Consider the following 19,861-nt stretch of genomic DNA (forward strand, 5'->3'; position numbering starts at 1 on the left):
AACCTGCAAGTCTATGTTGACATTCAAGTTGCTTCGTGCACCAGGTGCTGGAGCACAGCATAAAGATGGAATGGGGACGATGGGCCTTTTTTTAAGGACCCAGTTACTGTTTTCATAAAACCAACCAAAAAACACCCCCTGCTATGAGGTTTTTCTCATTTACCCTGGAACTGTACTGAGGGGTGAGGCGTTCTTGGGATGGGAGTTGCCGAGCAGCTGGACTGCTTTGCTGCTTGTACGTTCTGAAAACGTTTCTGCAGAAAATAGTTGTGAACTCTGGTTTACAACTGCGTAACTTGCAAACAATGAACTGCACAATTTGTAATGAAGTTACCAGCCCTTCGGTGAACGGGGGCAGGAGTCCAAGATCTGTTGAGCTAAATTGTTAGTTTCTTTTATTGACAGGACTCTTCGCTTCCCCCCACCCCCCCTTGGCTCACAGCTTCGTAGCTGCTTAGGGAGCTGCTTTCTTCCTCCGCTCGGCGCGTTAGCGGTGACCTTGCAGAGCAGCGGCGGCTCGGGCTCCTCTCGCTCCATCTGCTGGTCGCTGTCCCACCTCGTGCGCTGGACCGGCCGGCGCGGCGGCTGGCTGCCTTAGCAAGGGGCGAAGCACAGTGAGAGCGGGTCGGTGGGGTGGAGCAGTCAGCTCCGGTGTCGGGCCACGGGCGTCACGAACGTGCCAGGAACTCTCGCTCCAGGCTGGTCCCGGTCCGATCGCATTTGTGACTCGAACCTCCATTCCTGGCCAGCGCACGCTGGGGGTGTCCCTGGGGTGGACCTGTTGGTCTGGCTGCATCCTAAAGGAGACCGGCTGACGCTGTGTGGGCTCTGTTTTGGGGACCGAAGCACAGTAAATGGGGGCAGTTGGGAAACTGGCTTCAAAAGTGATCTGAGTGAGAGCACTGATGTAAACATGCCTGTGGGCGCTGCAAGAAGGAGCAGCTATCAGAGTTCATTTTAGTGATTTTGTTTCTCTAGAGCTAATGGACTTTTTTTTTCCCCGTTGCATTGCCAGCATCCTGTCAGCTTTGTATGAAATCTGCTTCTTTATGAAACAGCAAGACAGAGTTTTTGTAAGGGTATCTGTAAGGATAGACGATGAAGCCGCACATCCCTCCTCCAGCAGTAGAGCTCTGTCATCTGACCAGCATAGGCGCGTCCCATGGCTGCAAGGGAAGAATAAGCCCTTACATGGTATGGGTGGTGAAGGGGAGTAGGTTTGGCGAGCTTGCCCCAAAGAGAGTTGTCAGAGTTTGGGATTAAGCTGGCATAGCAGGGAAAGGCACCTGGTGCAATATTTTTACTGCCAGAACGTAGCTAAGTACAGGCACTGTATCAGCATTGCCAACATGAAAGCAAACAGGTTTGTGGAGGAGATGATGCAGTAGCTGCCGCGTTGCTCTCAGCACAGAGGCTGAGGGTTGAACGGATTGCGCATGCCGATTCACCCCCGTTAATTCCTCAGGCCTTTTCCGTTCACGATTGAAATTACTGTGTGCTGTTGCTGTTCTGTGGGCAAATAAAGGATAATCCACTTGGCACCTCTTTGTAGTGTGAACTTCACACAAAGCTAATCCCTTGGCCATTTTTGAGCAACTCTGATGCAAAGAGGCAATTAGTCTTCCTTTTTTGCAGAAAGATGAGACTGCAGCATGTTGGTGGAAATGGGGCTAGTGTGAAAGATCGTTCTCTGTGTACACATGCACGCCAGCGGTTGGGGGGATGCTTCAGATGCTGTCAAATGCCTGACACCCGCAATGGCATCAACACCCAAGGCATTTTCTGTTTCTCTAAAGGGCAGAAGCTAATATAGCCAGTTTGTTTGCTTTGCTTTTTGCAGTGAAAAAAAGCAACAAATGATTCCCGTGCTTTTACAGGAGGAAATGGCATAGATTCTAACTCAGCACAAATCTCTAAGCTATGGAAAAGTCTCATATATTCCAGCAGAAATAACCTTTTTCCAAGCACTGCTAAATCTGGGCTATAATTAAAACAGCTTTCTGAAGAAAAAACAATGGATTTTTTTTGTTTAATGTTATTACTAATCACTAATGACCCTCTTTTTTTCACTTCCATTTAAAAAATAGATATAAGCAATTAGCCGCATCTTGCACAAAAGTAGCATTACCTGAAAAAATAATTAAGATGATCTTGAAATTAAGGAAATCAGTTTAGAAGAGAAGCAGGTGCTTAATGGAGGTGAGACCAGCTGTGCTTCCCAGGAACATGCTTAAAGCGCTTCATGGAAAAATGTGTGAGGTCTCCACACAGCACTGGAAGGAAATTTATAATAATTCAGACAAACTGCATCCTATAAATAGAAAGTTGGATTCATTAGGACAGGAGGCAGATGGAGAAAATACAAAACTTGTTTGTTTCTTTTTAAGGGACTATAATGCTTATGAAAAGTGTCAGCTTGTTGTCAATGAGGGGAAAAACCCTCAGGTGCAGCAGTAATGTTCTTGCTATTAGGTTCTCATCTCTGCTAACGAGCAGCCGTCCTTGAGGGACATTCATATTACTTTGTTTTAGCAATTCCTGCCTTCCTGTTGCTGGTGGAGCTGGACTTGTACAGAAGTGCTGCCATGGTGGGACTCTTAGTTCTCACATGCAGTGAGGGGCTGACATTAAGGAAATAATGTCCAACCAATAAGGAACATATAGACTGACTGAAAGGGCAAATTGTAGGCTGCACTTAAAGAACAGGGGATGGTGGACTTGTGGGGCTGTTTCCAAATATGCCAAAAGTATGACTAGGCATTTTAGAACAAGTCCATCAGAGAAGACTGACTAAAGATTTACTTATTGTTCAACCACAGATAAGTCTGAGCTCAAATACAGATGCAATATATGTCCTATACTAATGTTGCCTGTTTATAAGCCTACCTTCATCTTTTTGGCTGATCTGATTTACATTTCAGTAAAGCTTTATTGAAATAGTAGTGTCAAAATTCTGATAATCTGATAAACCATCCTAAGAGATTTCGTGACTTTTAGCGTTAAGGAAAGGAATAGCGTACACATATTAGCAGGTAGTGGTGTTTTTTTCTTGAGGCGTTCTTAGACTGCCGATGCATCTTGTGAACTCGCAGAGGAAAAATGTGATCTGAAGGTCAGACTGGAGTCAAATAAGCACAGATTTGTTTGTGTCATGGAGAAAAACTGTACAACTGTTCATGCTTCATGTATTAAGTAACTACAGCTTTTTTTCCAGCATTCAATATAGAGGGCAATGATCCCAGTGCAAGGAGAAGACACTGGAGAAGAGGAAAGAAGGTAGAATAGATTGGCAGGATGCCTGTGGGACTTGCCATCTGTTGTGTCTTGCACATATCTGTAGAGTGTCATGTAACAGGCAAGTGATGGCATTAAAACCAGTCACAGACGTGGAGCAGGTTCATTATCCAGTGGTTTGAGAAGCATGAAAGTGTGCTGGGATGCATGTGAGAAGTTAAACAGGAAAAGTGTTAAACATCAGAGCTCATGGATCCTCATGCACACATCAGTCTTTCAGCATGGAGCAGAGAAATTCTTGGCTGACAAAATGTCTTTCCTTGGTTTCAATGGGACAAATAAGTGCCATGTATCTAGGGGGTTAAGAGGGCCTTGCATTTATGGTTTAGTGTTATACAAGATTTAGTGTTTTGAGTTCTGAGATCTTGGCTCACGTAGTCCCGCAGCAATAATTATTATGAAAAATACAGAACAAGTTAGTATATGAAGCATAAGGCTTTCATTTAACAACACCTTTCATACTCTTTAGCAACAGAGACTTTTTGCAAGAAAATCCCCATTTGATAGGATTTCGTTGTTCAGTTTGCTTGCTTCTAGGTATGTGCTATGTCTGAAAGTCAGTAGTCTGCACTATGTGATGCAACATGTGTATATGAGAGGGATGGGTGATTTTGAAGAGGAAGTGCTGAAAAAAGGGAGTGATTTGAGTGTGTAGGTTTCCTGTCTTGCTAGTAGAAAACTTGCTTTGAATTATGCTACGCTTTTAGGATAGCACCTTGTTAATATGAAAAACACTTTTTGCCTGTGTACAAATCCAGAAAAATTATTTTGCTTGAGACGAGCCTCAAATTTCCCCGTGTCCCAAGCTCATTCACACCTTCATACTTTCTTTCATGTCATTCTTTTTTCCAGGAATACTTTTCCAGGTAATGTCTGCTGAAATTTGTTTAGTGCAAACTCCCCAAAAGCCATCAATCCAGAAATATTTTCCAGCTACAGCGACTGCAGATGAGTCTGTGCTTACTATAGATTGTTTGTGCCTTTCTACACTCACCAAAACAGTTTGGGGGAATTAATTTTTCATTGACATAATCTGAACAGCACTGTGAACTTTGAGATTTTATCTGGCTGGCAAGTTGTTTAAGTGGATGATTGCCTTTCCTCACTAATTAATGCAATGTGTAATGCCACAGTTAGTGGGGGGAAAAAAGATAGATAAAATTGCTTCAAAATATGCAACAACTTGCTACTAACTTGAAAAGAGATGACAGAATAGGGCCATGCTATATAAAAATCCCATCACTTATAGCTCCCTGTAATAATATTGTGTAGTTTAAAGATAATGTAGTGTAATAATGTATTCTAAAAAAAATTTCTATCCTTCCTTTTCAACATACACTGATACAGTATCAGTTAAATTAACTGGCAAGACGGAGCGCTGCAGAGTACCTAATGCTTCCCTGTTGTGCCATATCTAGGATGACGGACTGCTTGCCCGAGATGGGGCCCCTCTTCACTGTGGGTAGATGGATAAATCATAATCCCTTGGATGAGGAATTTGAGACACAGCGGCTGTCAGTAACTCGCTCAGCATCACAAAAGGAAACGCATGGCAGAGATGGGGATGGTTCTCGTTCCTGTCGTGCTTAAACTGCAAAGCTGAAGCAGTGGCTCTGGGGCTGTTTTGTTGATGTGTGGGTCTGTTGTGGTCTCCTGGTGTGATATGACATTGGAGTATTTCTTTGCCTAATATTTGAACTGGAGTCAGTGTTTCTCCCAGCCCCTACGAATTGGGCATTCTAGGCACTTTGACGTCTTGCATCTTTCTTTTGGCAGGCAGGTGTGAGAAGGAGGTCGGATGCTATGACCATATACCTTGCTCTCTTTGGCAATGTTGTTTGTGTCTGTAAAGCTACTGAGACTGTAGTCGAGAGGTGAAAAGTAAGCATTCCTGTAAACAGTCCTGGCCTCTTGTCACCTTATTATTACATGTATGTGCTCAGCCTGCTAGTTAGGTTTGTAGCAGATCACAGATTTCAGCAGAGAGAACTGTTGACTCGAAGACCAGCAAAGGGACCTTCAGTGCAGGTGAACGTCCTCTGGATGAATTCCTGTAAGGACTGCTTTCAACAGGTGTGGCTAAAATGTCCTGAACATGGCAGAAATCCTTCTTTCTGTGGTGTAGCTTTCTCTTAGCTGTTCTCATACATTGTCAAATGAAGGTATGGTATGTGTTCACTCATATGTTGCCTTCTCTGCTTCTCTTTTTTCTGTCCTCCTTGTTCTCCTCTTCTCCCACCTACAGGCTTTGAATTATTGTACCAGCCAGATGTGGTTCGGCTGTACCTCTCCATCCTCACGGAAAGTCAGAATTTTAACACTCTAGAAGCTGCAGCAGGGGCTTTGCAGAACCTCAGTGCTGGGAACTGGACAGTGAGTGAAGTCTTCTCTTTAGTCTGTCTCTTGTTTCTTTTTTGTTAGTTAAAAATAAAGCTACATGCCATTGTAAGTGCGCTGTTACTTTGTGCATTTGCTTCTCCGTTAAAAAGAGGGGATGCGGGAACCCCTGACAGTTATTTCCGTTTTATTTCCCTACTTGAAATGCTTTGCATCTTCTGGACAGAAGGTGCTTGTGCACTGGGAGTGTCACTGAGCTCATGATGACTTAAACTTGAGCAGGTTTTAATACTTAAGCCACTTAACCATTGCTGCATCTATTTGGCAAAGCCTGTTGTTAGATGGTTAGGTTTCCTGGATATTTAATTCATTGGATTGTCCGATTTCTCAGGAAACTGCATTCCAGAGTGTCCGCTAATTTCCTCTCTGAAGCATCCCTGTCATTAATTGAGCTGTTCTCACAAAAGTGTACTTGGTCACCCCTAGAACTTCCCAGCAACTTGGACTGAACAGCAGCCTGGGGATCAGCCAGGTGGTGCTTCACAGCTCTCTTGAATAGAGTATATTTTAAAATCAATCATGAAACAGAGTAAAAGCATGTAATTGCGGGTGGGGGGAGGTAACATATTTTAGAAGCCTCACAGTTCCTTCTGAGTGACCTCTTTTGTCTAATCAAGAGGGATGTGTTTTCTCACTGAGATGTATCATCTGCCAGCATCTGTTCAGTACACACCTTTTTTCTATTTCTGTCCTCCTTCCCCAGCAGCTTGCTGTAGGCTGAACTTTTACATCCTTTCTTCCTTGGTGCTTGATGAACTTGGATGGTGGGTTATGTTGTAGATGCATCAGCACACACAAGCAACTAGTCTTTGCAGAAAAAAATTGAATTACAACACTGAAAGAAATGCTAAGAGCAAGGGAAGGGTGGGTATGTGAATTCACAAAGCTTTTCTTGTTTCTTTTCCTTTGCGTGTTCTGATCAGTGGTCCACGTACATCCGTGCAACGGTGCGGAAGGAGAGAGGCTTACCGGTGCTTGTGGAGCTGCTCCAGTCTGACTCGGACAAGGTTGTGAGGGCTGTGTCAATTGCCCTGAGAAACCTTTCCATGGATCGTCGCAATAAAGATCTTATAGGTATCTCCTGATCATTTCTTACCGGGTGGGATTCTTTGATACGCATGAGAAACCTCACGTTTTCTCTCTTGAGCGTAGGATTCCTCTTGTACGCGATTTCCATCAGCAGTGTCTATCACTACTCTGTGTAGCCACCAACTGGAAGGTTGCCATCTCAGAATGTATTTCCAGCGCTTTCCAACAAGGCATGATTTGAGGGAAATCTATGTAACTCAGGAGTAAAAACAGATGTAGGTCGCTGCAGTAGAGGGTGTCTGGGTGTGCAGAGGATCAGGTGGATTAAGAGGCTGCTTGCCTTTTCGTATGCTCGTGACATGGTTGACATGGCATGTGGGCTCCTAGTCGCAAACAGTGGCTCCCAGGTAGATTGGAGCAGCAGTCTGCCCCTTGACGTGCTGAGCTGCACTAGGGAAGCACAGTGGACCTGGATGTAAAGCTGTCCCTTTTTACTTCCAGTGAATTCCTCCTTCCCTTCTCATTCTTCTGCAGTGTAGCTGCTGTAGAAGCTGGACACTCGACAACTCACAGTCGAGATACTCCTCCTTCAAATTTGATTCTTCCACAGTGCTCACTAGCTCCCAGCCAAGGGGGTAAAGGTGCATTCACCTGCATGTAAGTGGGAATCAGAAAGGTTCAGGTTTGAGTTGAGTTTTCTCTGGATGCCTGTGTATTTAGCTGAGGTACTTGTTTAAACTGTAACCTTGTCAGGCCAGGAAGTTTGGTCACATGTTTTAAGGCCACCATCCAAGCTGATACTAATAAATAGCAAGCTGCAATTTCGCCTCAGTACACCAGGTTTCTTTTTTAATAGTTCAGAGGTGTAGCTAGGCAAATGGTACAGACAGACCCCTGGGAGTGATGAACTCTGGACTCTTTGTTTTTTCTCCAATACTACATACTGTGAAGGCTAACTGCACCCAGGAGGAAATACTCTTACCTTTGCTGGGGGAAGGTTAATAGATGCATGGCTGCACACCTTGCCCCAGAAGGCCTATTACAAGGCTAAGTTGAGTAAACCGTGTGCGTGTATTAGCATGAATATGTGGCATTAGCAGCAGCTACTGGATGCTTTTTGCCTCAGGCACTGCAAAGTATGATAGATGTTGGCTGCAAGATTCTCAGTAAAGACTGAAAACTTTTTTTTCCCTCCTCAATACCTTTTAGCATTCATGATGTAGTAGTTTGTCTTAGATATCAACTCTGAATCACCTTGAAATAATTAACAATAAATGCACTATTAAGCTATAGTCTCGAGGTTCCAAACATGTTATAAAATCTTTTGACCTCAGAAACATCCTTGAATTTTACAATTCAGGATGGGAAGGTGAAATTGTTAGGGCTGACTAATGGCTAATGGTATCTGTTCCCCTTATCTAGGTAGTTATGCCATGGGTGAACTGGTAAGAAATTTGCCCAGCAGGCAGCAGAGGTCTTCAAAGAACCTGGAAGAGGATACAGTTGTTGCGGTGTTGAATACAATCCATGAAATCATTACTGACAGTTCAGAAAACGCAAGGTCTCTGATCCAGACGCAGGGCATTCAGAAGTTGGTAGCTATCAGCAAGTCAAGGTAAGTGATAGTTGAAAGCAAAATGCACAAAAACTCACTGCAAACATGAAAATGTCACTACAAACAGCAATATTTTGCTTTGTGAAAGTATACAAGCATCCTGACCCTTCAGAGGTGTAACTAAAGTAACTAATATATGCTGTAAGAACACATTATCAGTCTACGCCTTTAATAGGTTTAATTGGCCAAAGAAAAGTCGGTTGAATAAAAACCCCTGTGATGTTAGGACATGCTCTCTCCTTGTCTGATGCATCTTAGCAACACGCGTGCATTTAGCAGTCATCGTTTGCAGTGAAGCCATGACCTTTATTTTCAGAGCGAGAGACTTTTTATCTGTGGCAGCATTCCATTCCTGAAATAGCAGTTACAAAATTTCATTTCTTGTAAGTTAAATGGTTAATGATGTGCACTAATCATTCCAGCTGAGAGGCTGATGGTGATAGTTTGAAGTGACAAATTTTCACTGCATGGTTATGTTGAAAACTGTATTCTGACTGGCTTAGAAAAAAGTATGAGTTAAGTATAGTTCAGCCAGTTAGAAATGAGCTTATTTATAGGTGTATTTTCAGCAAACCTTGGGGAGAATAGTTGAAGACTTCGTTGGTTTGCGTTGTTATGAAATGTGAGAGCCAGCCAGGAATCTAGCCCTGTATTGCTTTATAGATGGTGCTTGTGTAGCGACTTACTCAGGAATGAATGAAAGCTCATCTTTAGATTAGGATCACTTATTTTTTGTTGACCTAAATTGTTTTGTAAAAACAATTAAACCGTGAAGCAACTTCATTAAGTTCTGAAGCTGTAAGTTGAGGTGAAGATTTCAAAAATGGCTCTGAATTTTTTCCTACCCCCACCCCAAATAAATCCAAGCAGAATGAAATCTAGTTTTTGTTAGTGACATCTACAAAGCCAAGGGTCACTGTATGCTTCCTGGGTATTGTTCTAGTGCAAAAGAGGTCAACATATGAAAAGTCTTGTATTTCTTGATATTTGAGACTCTAATTTTATCTTGCAAATCAGCCAGTCTCCCAGAGAAACAAAAGCAGCATCTCACGTTCTTCAGATGATCTGGAGTTATAAAGAGCTACGAAATGCCCTGCAGAAGGATGGGTGGAACAAGTCACACTTCCAGGTAGAGATGGTGGGTCTTAGGTTTAGTTAGTAGTTATGGAATGCCTGAGTGGAAGGTGTCTTCTCCTAACTTAGTTTAATATTAATGTCTGGTAGGTTGGGGGCTTAAATTCTGTTCTTTTAGGTCACAGAACAGTGTATTAGTATATTCAATCACAGCATCATGCATACCTTCTGGGTATGTTTCTCAGTGGTCTGTGAAACATAGCTGTTTTGCTTTTGGAAGTATGCCGCCTTGCATGAGCCAAATGCCCTCCCTGCTTTACTGGAGGAAGAACTAATATGTTTTTTCTCAGTTGTGTCTCATTCCAAACATATTCCATCTAGCAGCCTGAGTCAGCCACCTACTCTTGATGTGTAACGTCCTCACCTTTCCTTGTGAAAGGGTGAGCTCCTTTTACAGGCTAACAGTGCAGCCATCTAGATGACAAGAAAAAGATTTCACCAATAAATCTGCGTGAAAATACTGCAGCGCCATATTATCAGCAGAAGGGGGGCTTAGCATCATTCCATAATCTCACTCCATACAGTTGCTTTATTTATTTTTCTTGTTCCATTTGCCAGAGCGGCAAATTCTTCTTTCTGTGTTTTGTCTCGTAGTCCGTTTCTGCAGCTCCAAAGGGTTCCAAAGGTACCGCTGGCAGGTCTGGCTATGACGACAGCACTTTGCCTCTGGTGGATAAAAGTCAAGGTCAGTTCTGCTCGTTATCACTTTTTGTGCTGCGGTTTGTTTGCTTGCTTGCTTGTTTTTTGGATTTTGCCACATCTGTGGTACGAAAGCAATAGGGTAAAAATGTGTTACTTATGTGGTGCTTTTTACCCCACAGTCCCCAAAATGATCAGTTCTATCAACTGTATGGATAGTATTCCTTCCTTTGTGAAAGGCACACTACGCATGTTACAAGTTGCAAGAACAAACTAATCAGTTAAATCTTCCTGGGAGAGTTTGAGATAGGTGTGAGCTGAAGCTTAATTAGAACATGAACAGCCATGTTTGAGAATGTTATATATTAATAAATCCAGCCTCCAGCCAGGCAGTGGGCTTGGCCTTTAGCGTTAGCTTACCCCTAGGGTGTTGACTCAGTACTGTGGGGTTTTCTGTGGGTTTTTTTTTTTTTTTTTCCTTTTTTAAATGCATGTTTTGGCAGTGCTTCTTCATCTGTCATGCAGGTTTTCATTGGAGATGTTTTACCCAGATGCTAGCTAGACCTAAGTGTGCTTGTTCATCAGGTTTGATGCAACCATACAAACACTGATATAGCTCCAGCTTTAGTTTCATTATGATTGCTTTGTCTCTGAACCTGGTTCTGGTTTCTAGCAATCAGATGTTAAAATTTCTTTCCAGAAATCTCTAGTATGCAATGGCAGAGTTTGTCATGTTGCACCTAACCTCGTTTAACTTAAGGTTACTGTAAATATATCAGTCCCACTCTGCCTGCCTGTTCCTACCTCACCTTCCCCATCTTCAGTCCAATCTGGCAAATGATGCAGACAGAGGGATGACAAGGATTAGTTTGCCGATCGGACAATAAAGTATTTGTTTTCTTTGTGAGTTAGCTTTTTGTTGGCTCAGCAGGCTGCTAGACTGGATTGTGTCATGTGAAGCTGCACCCTTACTTATTTTCTTTCCCTTCTCTTCTGGAGAGGCCCAGAGAGAAGCTCATTAATACTAGTACATAGTCACAAGCAGATCTGATACTTCTTTTATCACTTGGAGAGAGGGAGTACATACTGCAGCGCAAAAATGCAAGGGCTGTGTGTGCTTTCTGGAGAGCTTAAATCAAACTTTCCTTTCTGAATGAATAGTAATTGAATAGTTTTTTTACAATTGTCTTTGAGTTCAGTATTTTATGGGCTTCTCTGTTCCTGTGACTAAATTAAAACTACCAAGTGTTGAAAAAAGCAAAAATAACACAAATAGTTTCAATGCTTCTGTTTTATAGATAATGAGAAGTCTGGGAGTCGTGATATGATACCTATGGATGAACTTGGCCCAGGTAAATTCAGTCATAGATCAAACCCCCTGTCTGTTTCAATAGAGCGTGCTGTCGCTCACAGGAAAGTTCAGCTATTTCTCTAGGTGATATTCTTTCAAATGGATAAAGCTGACATTTAGAAACAGAACTTTACCTTACAAAAGATCAGATGTCCTTTTTTTTTTTTTTTTTTTTATGCATGTACAGTGTATGTGCCAATTACTCCACTACTCTAAGCATATAATGGAGAAATACTGACATAACTTACATTCCAGTCTCTGGCCATTGAAGCAGCTACATACCACATTACAGATCTGGATGTCTCAAGATTCAGAGGAATTTAGTACTTTTCAGAAGGAAAAAGATTTTAAAAGGCACTTTATAGTAACACCAAAAACAAGTTAGAATATACAATAATCCTGGCTCTGGTTTTAATTTACCTGCATCTAACAGAGCCTGTTTTTTTCTCTGGGAAGGGAGCAAATACATATTGTCTCCATGAAGTGCTTCAAGATTGATAAGCTCTGCAGTTTGACTTTTAGTTTTTTTCTTAACTGAGGTAGATAAAGGTGGTGTGTATTCCCCTGGGAATCTGCTTTAGTTCCTCCAATTGATAGTATTTGTACTTAAATATCTATATTAATGCCTCCAAATCAAGCAGTTTGACATACTACTATTTGTGATTGTAGCTTGAAAAAAATAGCAAGCAAAACCTAGCTGAGAACCAGGCATGTTCAAAAGTTAGAATAACAGGGATGCAATACCTTTCATAGACTCAGCAAAATGACATCCCACATGCCGTGAATCCGCTGTCCATGTGTACTTTGCTTAAGGGAACAGTGAAACACTTGTCTTCACAATGGAAGATTGCCTGGCAGGATGGCTGCGTGCTAGCAGGCGCTGCAGTATGGGCAGTGCTGATTGTTCGTAGTCTTAATATTAATTGTTGCCTCATGCTCTCAGGAGTTATTGGTACGGCTCTGACTACCAAGTGAAATGCAAATTAAGAGCACATGTACAACATCAGGCAGGTTCTCTGGGCCATTCTGTTCTCCAAACCTTTCATCACCGTTAGACGATGAAATCTCTGAGTCTTCCCGATCCCTGCTCTTGAATACTTCTAACTCCAGTATGGCTAGAACTTTGTGCGTCTTCAGAGGTCAACTGAGAAGGGATTAAATCAGTTTAACGTGTTTGCTCTCCTTAATTCTAGAGAACTGGAATAACAATTTAGTGCTTCATCTCTTTCCTTCAAGCTCTTCAAAGCACTGTGTATTTTTTGTCTTATGGGCTTATTTACATGAGGAGCTCTTTGAGATAAATTTTCTTATCTAACTATATGGTGGACTGTCTTATTCAAAGTTTTTTTTTTTTTTTTTTTTTTTTGTTCTTCTGCTCTGGAGCAAACTTGCAGATATAAGGAACAGAACATCAACATGTACTCCTCTGGGCTTTTACATCCAGTAAGCACAGGTTGGTTTTGTCCCTATGTACTCTGCACCAGTCAAAGTAGAGCCTCTAGGAGAGGCTGACCTTATGTACATTTGCCAGGAAAATGCTTGACAGAGTACCTGAGAAAGGAGTTCAGCATCCCAGCTCGTAATATCTTTCTCTTTTTATTGTAGAAAGTCTTGTGCCCTGCTTTTGGTCATTGGGTTTTTTTTCTCCCTTGCTTTTCTCTCCTCCTGATTTCACTTGCCCTAAGATCTTTCTGCTTTATATTCACAGTCTTCTAGAGAATTCTCATCTGTACTGCCTCCAGCTTTCTGATATCTATTTTGTTTAATTCAGCTGCTTCCAGGTTGCATAATTATCCTGCTGGTGCACCAGTTTGAGGCAATTACACTTCAGGACCAAACACGTTAGGCGGTGTCCCTGCAGAACTCTGTGCATTTCCATACGACGCACGTGTTAGAGGCACCCATCCATTCAGCCAGGCCCTGATGGCCCAGACATGCTCCTCCTGCTCCCCTGCAACACAGGAGGCTTTGCTTCTTCCAGAACATCACTATCTTTGCTGCCTTTCATCTGTTGCCTCTTTTTATCAGGGTTTGGCCCTCTTGCTGCCTGGGTGTTTATTGCTAATCCGTGTCAACTCCACTCTTTCTAAGTTGCCAAAGGAAACTTGCTATTGGTATCTTGGCTTGTTTGCCGACGCTTTGGTGTCATCCTTCTCTTTAAAGGAAATTAATTCTCTGCCAGCATCAGTATGGCTAGGGAGGCAGAAAGGCATGTTTCCCATCAGCGGGCAGTACTGGATCAGTCAGCCTCCTGCTGTCTGGAGCAATAGGAGGGCTTGGGCAGAGCTTGGATATCGTGAGTGATGGAAAAACCCATGTATTATGAGTCACTGTGGGGTGTGCTAGACAGCCCAGTGCAGAGAGCGCTCAGGTCTGTCAGACCCCATCAGCTCCAGACAAGTGGCTCTGCACAGAGTAATCCGAAGGTCGTCAATGCTTATTGTCATGGTGCTGCCCGAGGGGGGCTGTGACCCTGAGCTGTCTGTAGAAGCGGCAGGCCTGTGCTCCTGAGGCTGTTTGCCAAATTCGTGAGCTGTGTAAATCTGTGTCTGTGCCTTAATTAACCTACAGTCAGACAAGAATTGTTCTGGCCAGAGACGTGCAGTTCAGGTGTCCCTGTCCTACATCCCCATCTTCAGGCATGACTTCTTTCTCCTCCCCCTTTTTGAAAGGACTGAAGGTTTGATCTTAATAAGTTGAGAGCTGTGTGAGGGCACAGATGGACTGACACGCAGCAGGCATTTTGGTCCTGTAATTTGTGATGACAAAAAAAAAAATCTCACTGCAGAGTGAATGGGAGATATTCAGTGAAGCGATACAGAAGACAACAAGCAGGTGAAGAGAGGAATAAACAAGCCAAGGAACAACTAGAGAAATGGAAAAAAAATACTCATTTCAGAATGGGGAGGGCCTCTGTTGAACAATCTAAATCTGTCTGTAAATTGAATTGTGTTAATTCAGAATAATGCACTTATGCTCTGGAGCAAGACAGTTTGCATAGGTCTCCTTCATTCCGTAGAAACAATGTTAATACTGATAATTTTTTAGAATGAATCAGAAATGGGGAAGAAGCAGTACTCACCAATTCCATTGGAAAGTTACTGTCCTTGGGGCACTGAGGTATTACTTCTCCAGTGCAGACTCCTTCAAGATATTCCTCATTTTATTAGGTCAAATCATGCACTTCCTATCTTTGCTGCTGTTCATCTTGACACAGTCGTAGCACGGTGTGTGGTTTTTAGCAACACATAACCCTTTAGTGCTGACGTGTGTGGCACCGTTAACATGCAGACCACACAACAGAAAGCTGGCAATATGAACTGCAAAATGTCCTGGAACGCAGATCTGAGAACCAAAGTTCCTGGCTTTTTTTTGTTGTTAGATTCCTGGCACTTGGCAAAAGCTTAACGTTCCTGTTGCTGTCCTGGCTAAGCAGGGTTTTTGTTTTGGATTGGTTTTTAAATAGTATTAAAGAACTGCTGTGCTTTTAATTTTTTGTGATCACAGTCCTTATTCCTGACCTTGCTCCCTGGGAAGTATCACAGCTGCCATACTTCACCTTAGCAGCTATTGCTTTCTGGTGGTAGGTTAAAGGTTTCCCTTTGCATCCTGTCAGTTTATTTTTAAAATGTTCTGCATTTCTGTAGTGTCATCATCATGGGTGATCTGTCAGAAACTGATCTGTGAGCATAAATTAATATTTGATTGTAAAGAGCTACCTACCTCTCCGTTGTTGTGAGTTCGAATTTCTGAGAGGCAGCATGTTTCCATCATTTCAGTGTATACCTGTGTGAACTTTTGATTCCCAAATGAATGATGAGTCTTTAGATTAGTGTATGACTTACTAACAGTATTCATGGCTGTCATTTGAAAGAGAATTATTGGTCATATGTTCCACAAGGAATGCTCGCTGGGTGGCTGGATGCAGCTGGTGGGTTTTCTCCTTTTTCGTTTGAAAGGAACAGCCAAGAATGTTAGGTATCTTCATTGACACCAAATAGTTGTAAGTAATCATTGCTCTGTGTAGCAATGATTTTCAAGCTTTAAGATCTGTTTGCTACTATAACTCAAAAATGTGTTAGTTATTTTTAGGCAGCATGGTTATGGAATCTGTTACTACACCTGTCTTAAATATGCAGCTACTTCGAGTACTTGTGGCAGGTCTGTGCACACTTGGATTTGTAAGACAAGTAGGAAAACTTCAGCTCTTTTAGAACTAACTCGTTTGTGGCCAGTATAAACATCATTTAGATGTGCTCTGTGACTCTGGTGCAAGTCATTCTGGCTACCTGTGCTTTCATCGTGTGGGCAAACAGGTCCTCTTTATGCCTCTGGAACCCCACAAAAAACATGATGTATTTTTCTTAGATGACCTGTCGCAGGCAGTAAACCAAGAGAAGAGCATTTTGGCATTTTATGTAAAACTTTTTAGTGCTATTCTACGAATTCAGTTTGTCAGGACATAAACATTAATGATCCCTTAATTATATAGAGGAAAACAAAGCCTACTGGGAATTATAAATTTGACTGTCATTTACTTCAGATTACAATGCTGTCAAAGCAGAGTACGAGAGGGTCTATTTGTCACCAATAATGAGGGAAATTTGATGCATCAGGAAAATAAGATTTGTATTGGCTGACGATTCAAAGTAAAGGTTCTGAAATAATTAGAACTGTTTATTTATAAAATGCTCTCACACTTTTCTTCCTCATTTTAATCATGCTTTCATATTATTTCTTAGTTATCAGGAGAAAAATCACCAACAGGTGCTAGTTTGTACTGAGAGACAGGCCTAGCACAGCAGGGTTTGCATTGAGATCGCCTCCAACTCGACTGGCCCTTTTTCTCAGTGCTCTGAATAGGACTCTTCCAAATTATTGTCATGTCCTGCTAGTAGTCAGGCTCAAGAAGAGTGGGAATATGCTTCAGGACCATTCAGAGAATGAACACAGCCAATTAATGAGGCAGCTAAGCAAGGAACAGAAGATTTGAGCTGAGTTTGAAGCTCATTAGCCACAGGGTGTGAGATGACAACTTGCTGCTTTCCTTGGGCGCGCTACAAAACTGCAGCAGGCTGGGATGAAAACAGTGCTGCTTGCTAATGAGCGCCAGCATCTGGCAGTGATGCAAAAAGAGGGCTTTTCTGTTTTGTTTTAAGCTGATAAAAATAAAATTTCAGAGCATGTGAAAAGAGGGCTGACAGCATCTTCAAGTTTTGGTAGTTTATTTCCCTGTTTCTTCACTAAAGAATACTGCTAGCATCAGCTCTGGTTTTGCTCTCGGTGGTGCTGCGTGCCTGACTGTCATCTCGTTCCTCCTCAGATGGGTACTCCACTATCGATCACCGGGACAAGGAGCGCAAATACAAGACCAGTGATAACACCGGGGATGCCTCAGAGAAAGAACCTTTAAAAGTGAGCTGCTGCTTGTTGCTGAAGGCTAATTGCTGCCTTTAAAAGAAAGGAAGCCTGGTGTCCTCCACAAGAAATGTATGGTAGTTGCTCACCAGGGGGCTGTAAAGGTTTTTTTTAAGATAAAGGCACCATTTCGTAACTGATCACTTGGCTGATTAGAAATAAAAACAAGATGCTGCTTTTGCAGCGTGGAAGCAAGTGCTGCGATGGCTATATTCCTGTAAAAGGGTGAGGTTGTAAAAACAGAATGTGTTTGTTCTGCCATCTTCATCCAGGGACGTTCCCTAGCCCGAGAGTGTGTAACTACTCAGACTTTGTTCTGAGAACAGTCACTGCAAGCAGTCGCTCTGCTTCGTGGTTTTCACCGTCAGAAGTAGGTGTGAGCTTGTGTGTACAGCAGTGTGGTGCACAGTGTTCGTTTCCCCAACTCTGACAGTCCTGAGTGTGGACAGTGGGCATCAGGCTGCGGAAATGGAGAGAGAGGGAGAAACATGCATACCTCTATGTGTGTGTGCCTTATAAAAGCAAGTTTAGACAACTTGCTAATTTTAAAAAAATCTTACTTCATGAAGTTCTTCTTACTGTGGGCTGTGTGCAAATGTGGCTTAATAGGCTTTGCATAATTTCTTTTGCAGTGATGTACCTGTTCAGTAGACCACTTCATAAGTTGTTTAATGCCTCTAACAATGCTGTGGCCGTTGCTTCTCCCTGGTCTCAAAACAAACTTGTGTTTTGCCACTGGATAGGTAATTTCTACAGAAGAAAAAAAAAAAGATTCAGTGAAGCAAGAGTCAGTGACAGAAAACACTATTGTTACTCTACAGAAAGCTGTCCTCAATAACCTTCAGCACCTCACTGATAATATCAGAAAATCCACATGGTTCATGTTCAGTGGAAACAATTAAACTTCAATCAGAAAGGAAAATCTGCTATATTCAGCAAGGGAATAAAAATGAGATTTGGAGAAAAACCTTTCCATAGATCATGAACTAGGAAGATGTCCTGCTGTCTCAGTCTGCCTATATTAACCTGTCTGGTCATGCATTAGCCGCTGTGTCCTGCCTTTCCCTGAAGGTATGCCCTGGAGAACGGCTTCAATCCAGCTGCACTTCTTTTAAGCACAGATTGCTGTCTTCAATTTGTCAGCTTTGGGTTTAGCTGCACCTTGTTGGAGGCTGCCCAATGAGACTTTTCATTAACGTAATCACTGATTGTGATTACACAGTGCCCACAGTGCCAAACCTTGTGAGCTTGTTGTTTATGAGCAGGCCCCGAGTGAACAGTCTGGAGTAATGTGGCTGATCTGAGACACTGACCTGTGTGCTTCAAGTGGCACTTCACCCTCTCTCTTTTTTAACTTGACCAGTACTATAAATAGGTGAAGATAATGCTGTATATTGTGTAGGAGGCTTCTACCACCCTTAAAGCTCACTGCAGGAGAATAGCTATTACAGTTTTCCTGTTTAGTGTTCATGCAACTCATTTGCTGAGCCTATACTTGTGGTACTGCCTATTAAAGGAAACCAGTAGCAATCACCTTTTCATCTGAACCTTCTAGATTCATTTATGCATGATAAGGTGTAGTGAAGATGGAAGAGAAGCAAAATCTCACCTTTCCCCTTGGAGGAGGTTGTGCCCCCTTCATTTGTTTTTGGAACCGATACAATTGAGTAGATACTCAAGTTATTCAGTGCTGCGCCCATTTTGCTCTGATGTGGCAAGAGATGGCTCTGCCTGATCCAGAGTTAACAGGAGAAACTTTGCAGTTCCCTCATCACTGTTCTAATATACATATAAAGGAATGAATGTGCTAAGTGATATATGGATGTTGATCAACAGAAGCTTGACAGAAAATGTCTTTCTAAGGAAAATAAGCTAAGGCAGGAGACTTAACAAGTGCTTGTTACTTTTGCTACTCGTAATTCATTAAAGTGGTCAAATATATCATCCCTCAAAATCACACCAAGCAGCGCAAACTCTCAGTGCATGTATGAAGTGAAGCACAACCCACAGAGGTCCAGTGGGTAGTTGCTTTGCTTTCACGAGAACAGGAGAGAGAAGAAATGTTTCACCTCTGCAATGTCTCCCATAGTCTGTGCTGCCTCCTGCTTGTAAGGATGGGTGATAACCTGAATCGAGTCTGGTGCACACCTCTGAGGTATGCACTGGCATGCTCTCAGTTGGGCAAAACCAAAGTAGCTGCTAGTCTTCCTTCTCCCTGTCTTGTGAAACAGAAATATGTGTGGGGATTTCTGGCTTGTGAACTGTCCAATAACCATGGCTCTGAGGCTGTAAGAGTGTCCAAGAATTGTGAACAGTGATGCCAGGGAATGATGGCAACCTTTTGGCCATTGCAAATGCTTTCATCAGTATTGTGCCTCTGCTGATCTTGTTTCCTTCTCTACCACTAATTTTCCCTTGTGCTCCTTTGAGCTGACTTGTTGTTGGTGGAGGTTTTGTTTGTTTGATTAATCCGCTCTGTTTTGCTTTTAACTCCTCACCCTGTGCTGCAGAATGACACAAATAGGAAAAACATTAACAGGAGTAACAGGGCTTCGGTGAATCTGGTGGATGCCCGTGACATTAAACCCCAGCCTGTTGACTCCTGGGTCTAATTTGCATGCATGGTAGGTCCTTTTAATCGTAATTGGTGCTAGTGATTAACTTGTCTCGTGCATGATCTGTATTGCTGTGGAATCTCTCTAAGGCTAACTGCTACTGGGCCCTTTCAGACAAATGAAAATGCATTTGAAAAAGTGGTGTTTGTATTATTCAGTGCATCTTTAATGAAATGCAATCAAACACTGCTGTTTGATTAAATAATAACCTGTCAAATAACCAGACAGAAAATTAGTATCTTGAATGATTGGTTGTCAGCTGAAATGTGAAAGATTTCTGCTACTAGGCCGTGGGAATGAATTTGAGTAGTATGAGCCTGCTTCCAACCGTTTTTTCCCTCTAGACTCATCACAAGGGTTAGCCTGAAA

At 42.4% G+C, this 19,861-nt stretch overlaps 1 protein-coding gene across 7 annotated transcripts in view; it reads left to right on the top strand.

Annotated features, from left to right (window-relative positions):
* ARVCF (ARVCF delta catenin family member) overlaps nucleotides 1-19,861 on the top strand; it is a 303,201-nt gene that overhangs the window by 277,028 nt on the left and 6,312 nt on the right. For 4 of the 7 annotated variants that reach the window (XM_064522114.1, XM_064522116.1, XM_064522117.1 and 1 more), the window contains 8 exons: nucleotides 5,540-5,667; nucleotides 6,615-6,765; nucleotides 8,143-8,335; nucleotides 9,353-9,464; nucleotides 10,064-10,154; nucleotides 11,407-11,460; nucleotides 16,783-16,874; nucleotides 19,388-19,501. In XM_064522114.1, the coding sequence (XP_064378184.1) occupies nucleotides 5,540-5,667; nucleotides 6,615-6,765; nucleotides 8,143-8,335; nucleotides 9,353-9,464; nucleotides 10,064-10,154; nucleotides 11,407-11,460; nucleotides 16,783-16,874; nucleotides 19,388-19,489 (923 nt within the window). In that variant the 3' untranslated portion in view covers nucleotides 19,490-19,501. Of the gene's footprint in view, nucleotides 1-5,539; nucleotides 5,668-6,614; nucleotides 6,766-8,142; nucleotides 8,336-9,352; nucleotides 9,474-10,063; nucleotides 10,155-11,406; nucleotides 11,461-16,782; nucleotides 16,875-19,387; nucleotides 19,502-19,861 lie in introns of all 7 variants that reach the window. The other 3 variants (XM_064522119.1, XM_064522120.1, XM_026106867.2) reach the window with 1 other exon arrangement.

Source organism: Dromaius novaehollandiae, chromosome 17 (genome assembly GCF_036370855.1).
Source record: "Dromaius novaehollandiae isolate bDroNov1 chromosome 17, bDroNov1.hap1, whole genome shotgun sequence".
NCBI lineage: Eukaryota > Metazoa > Chordata > Aves > Casuariiformes > Dromaiidae > Dromaius > Dromaius novaehollandiae.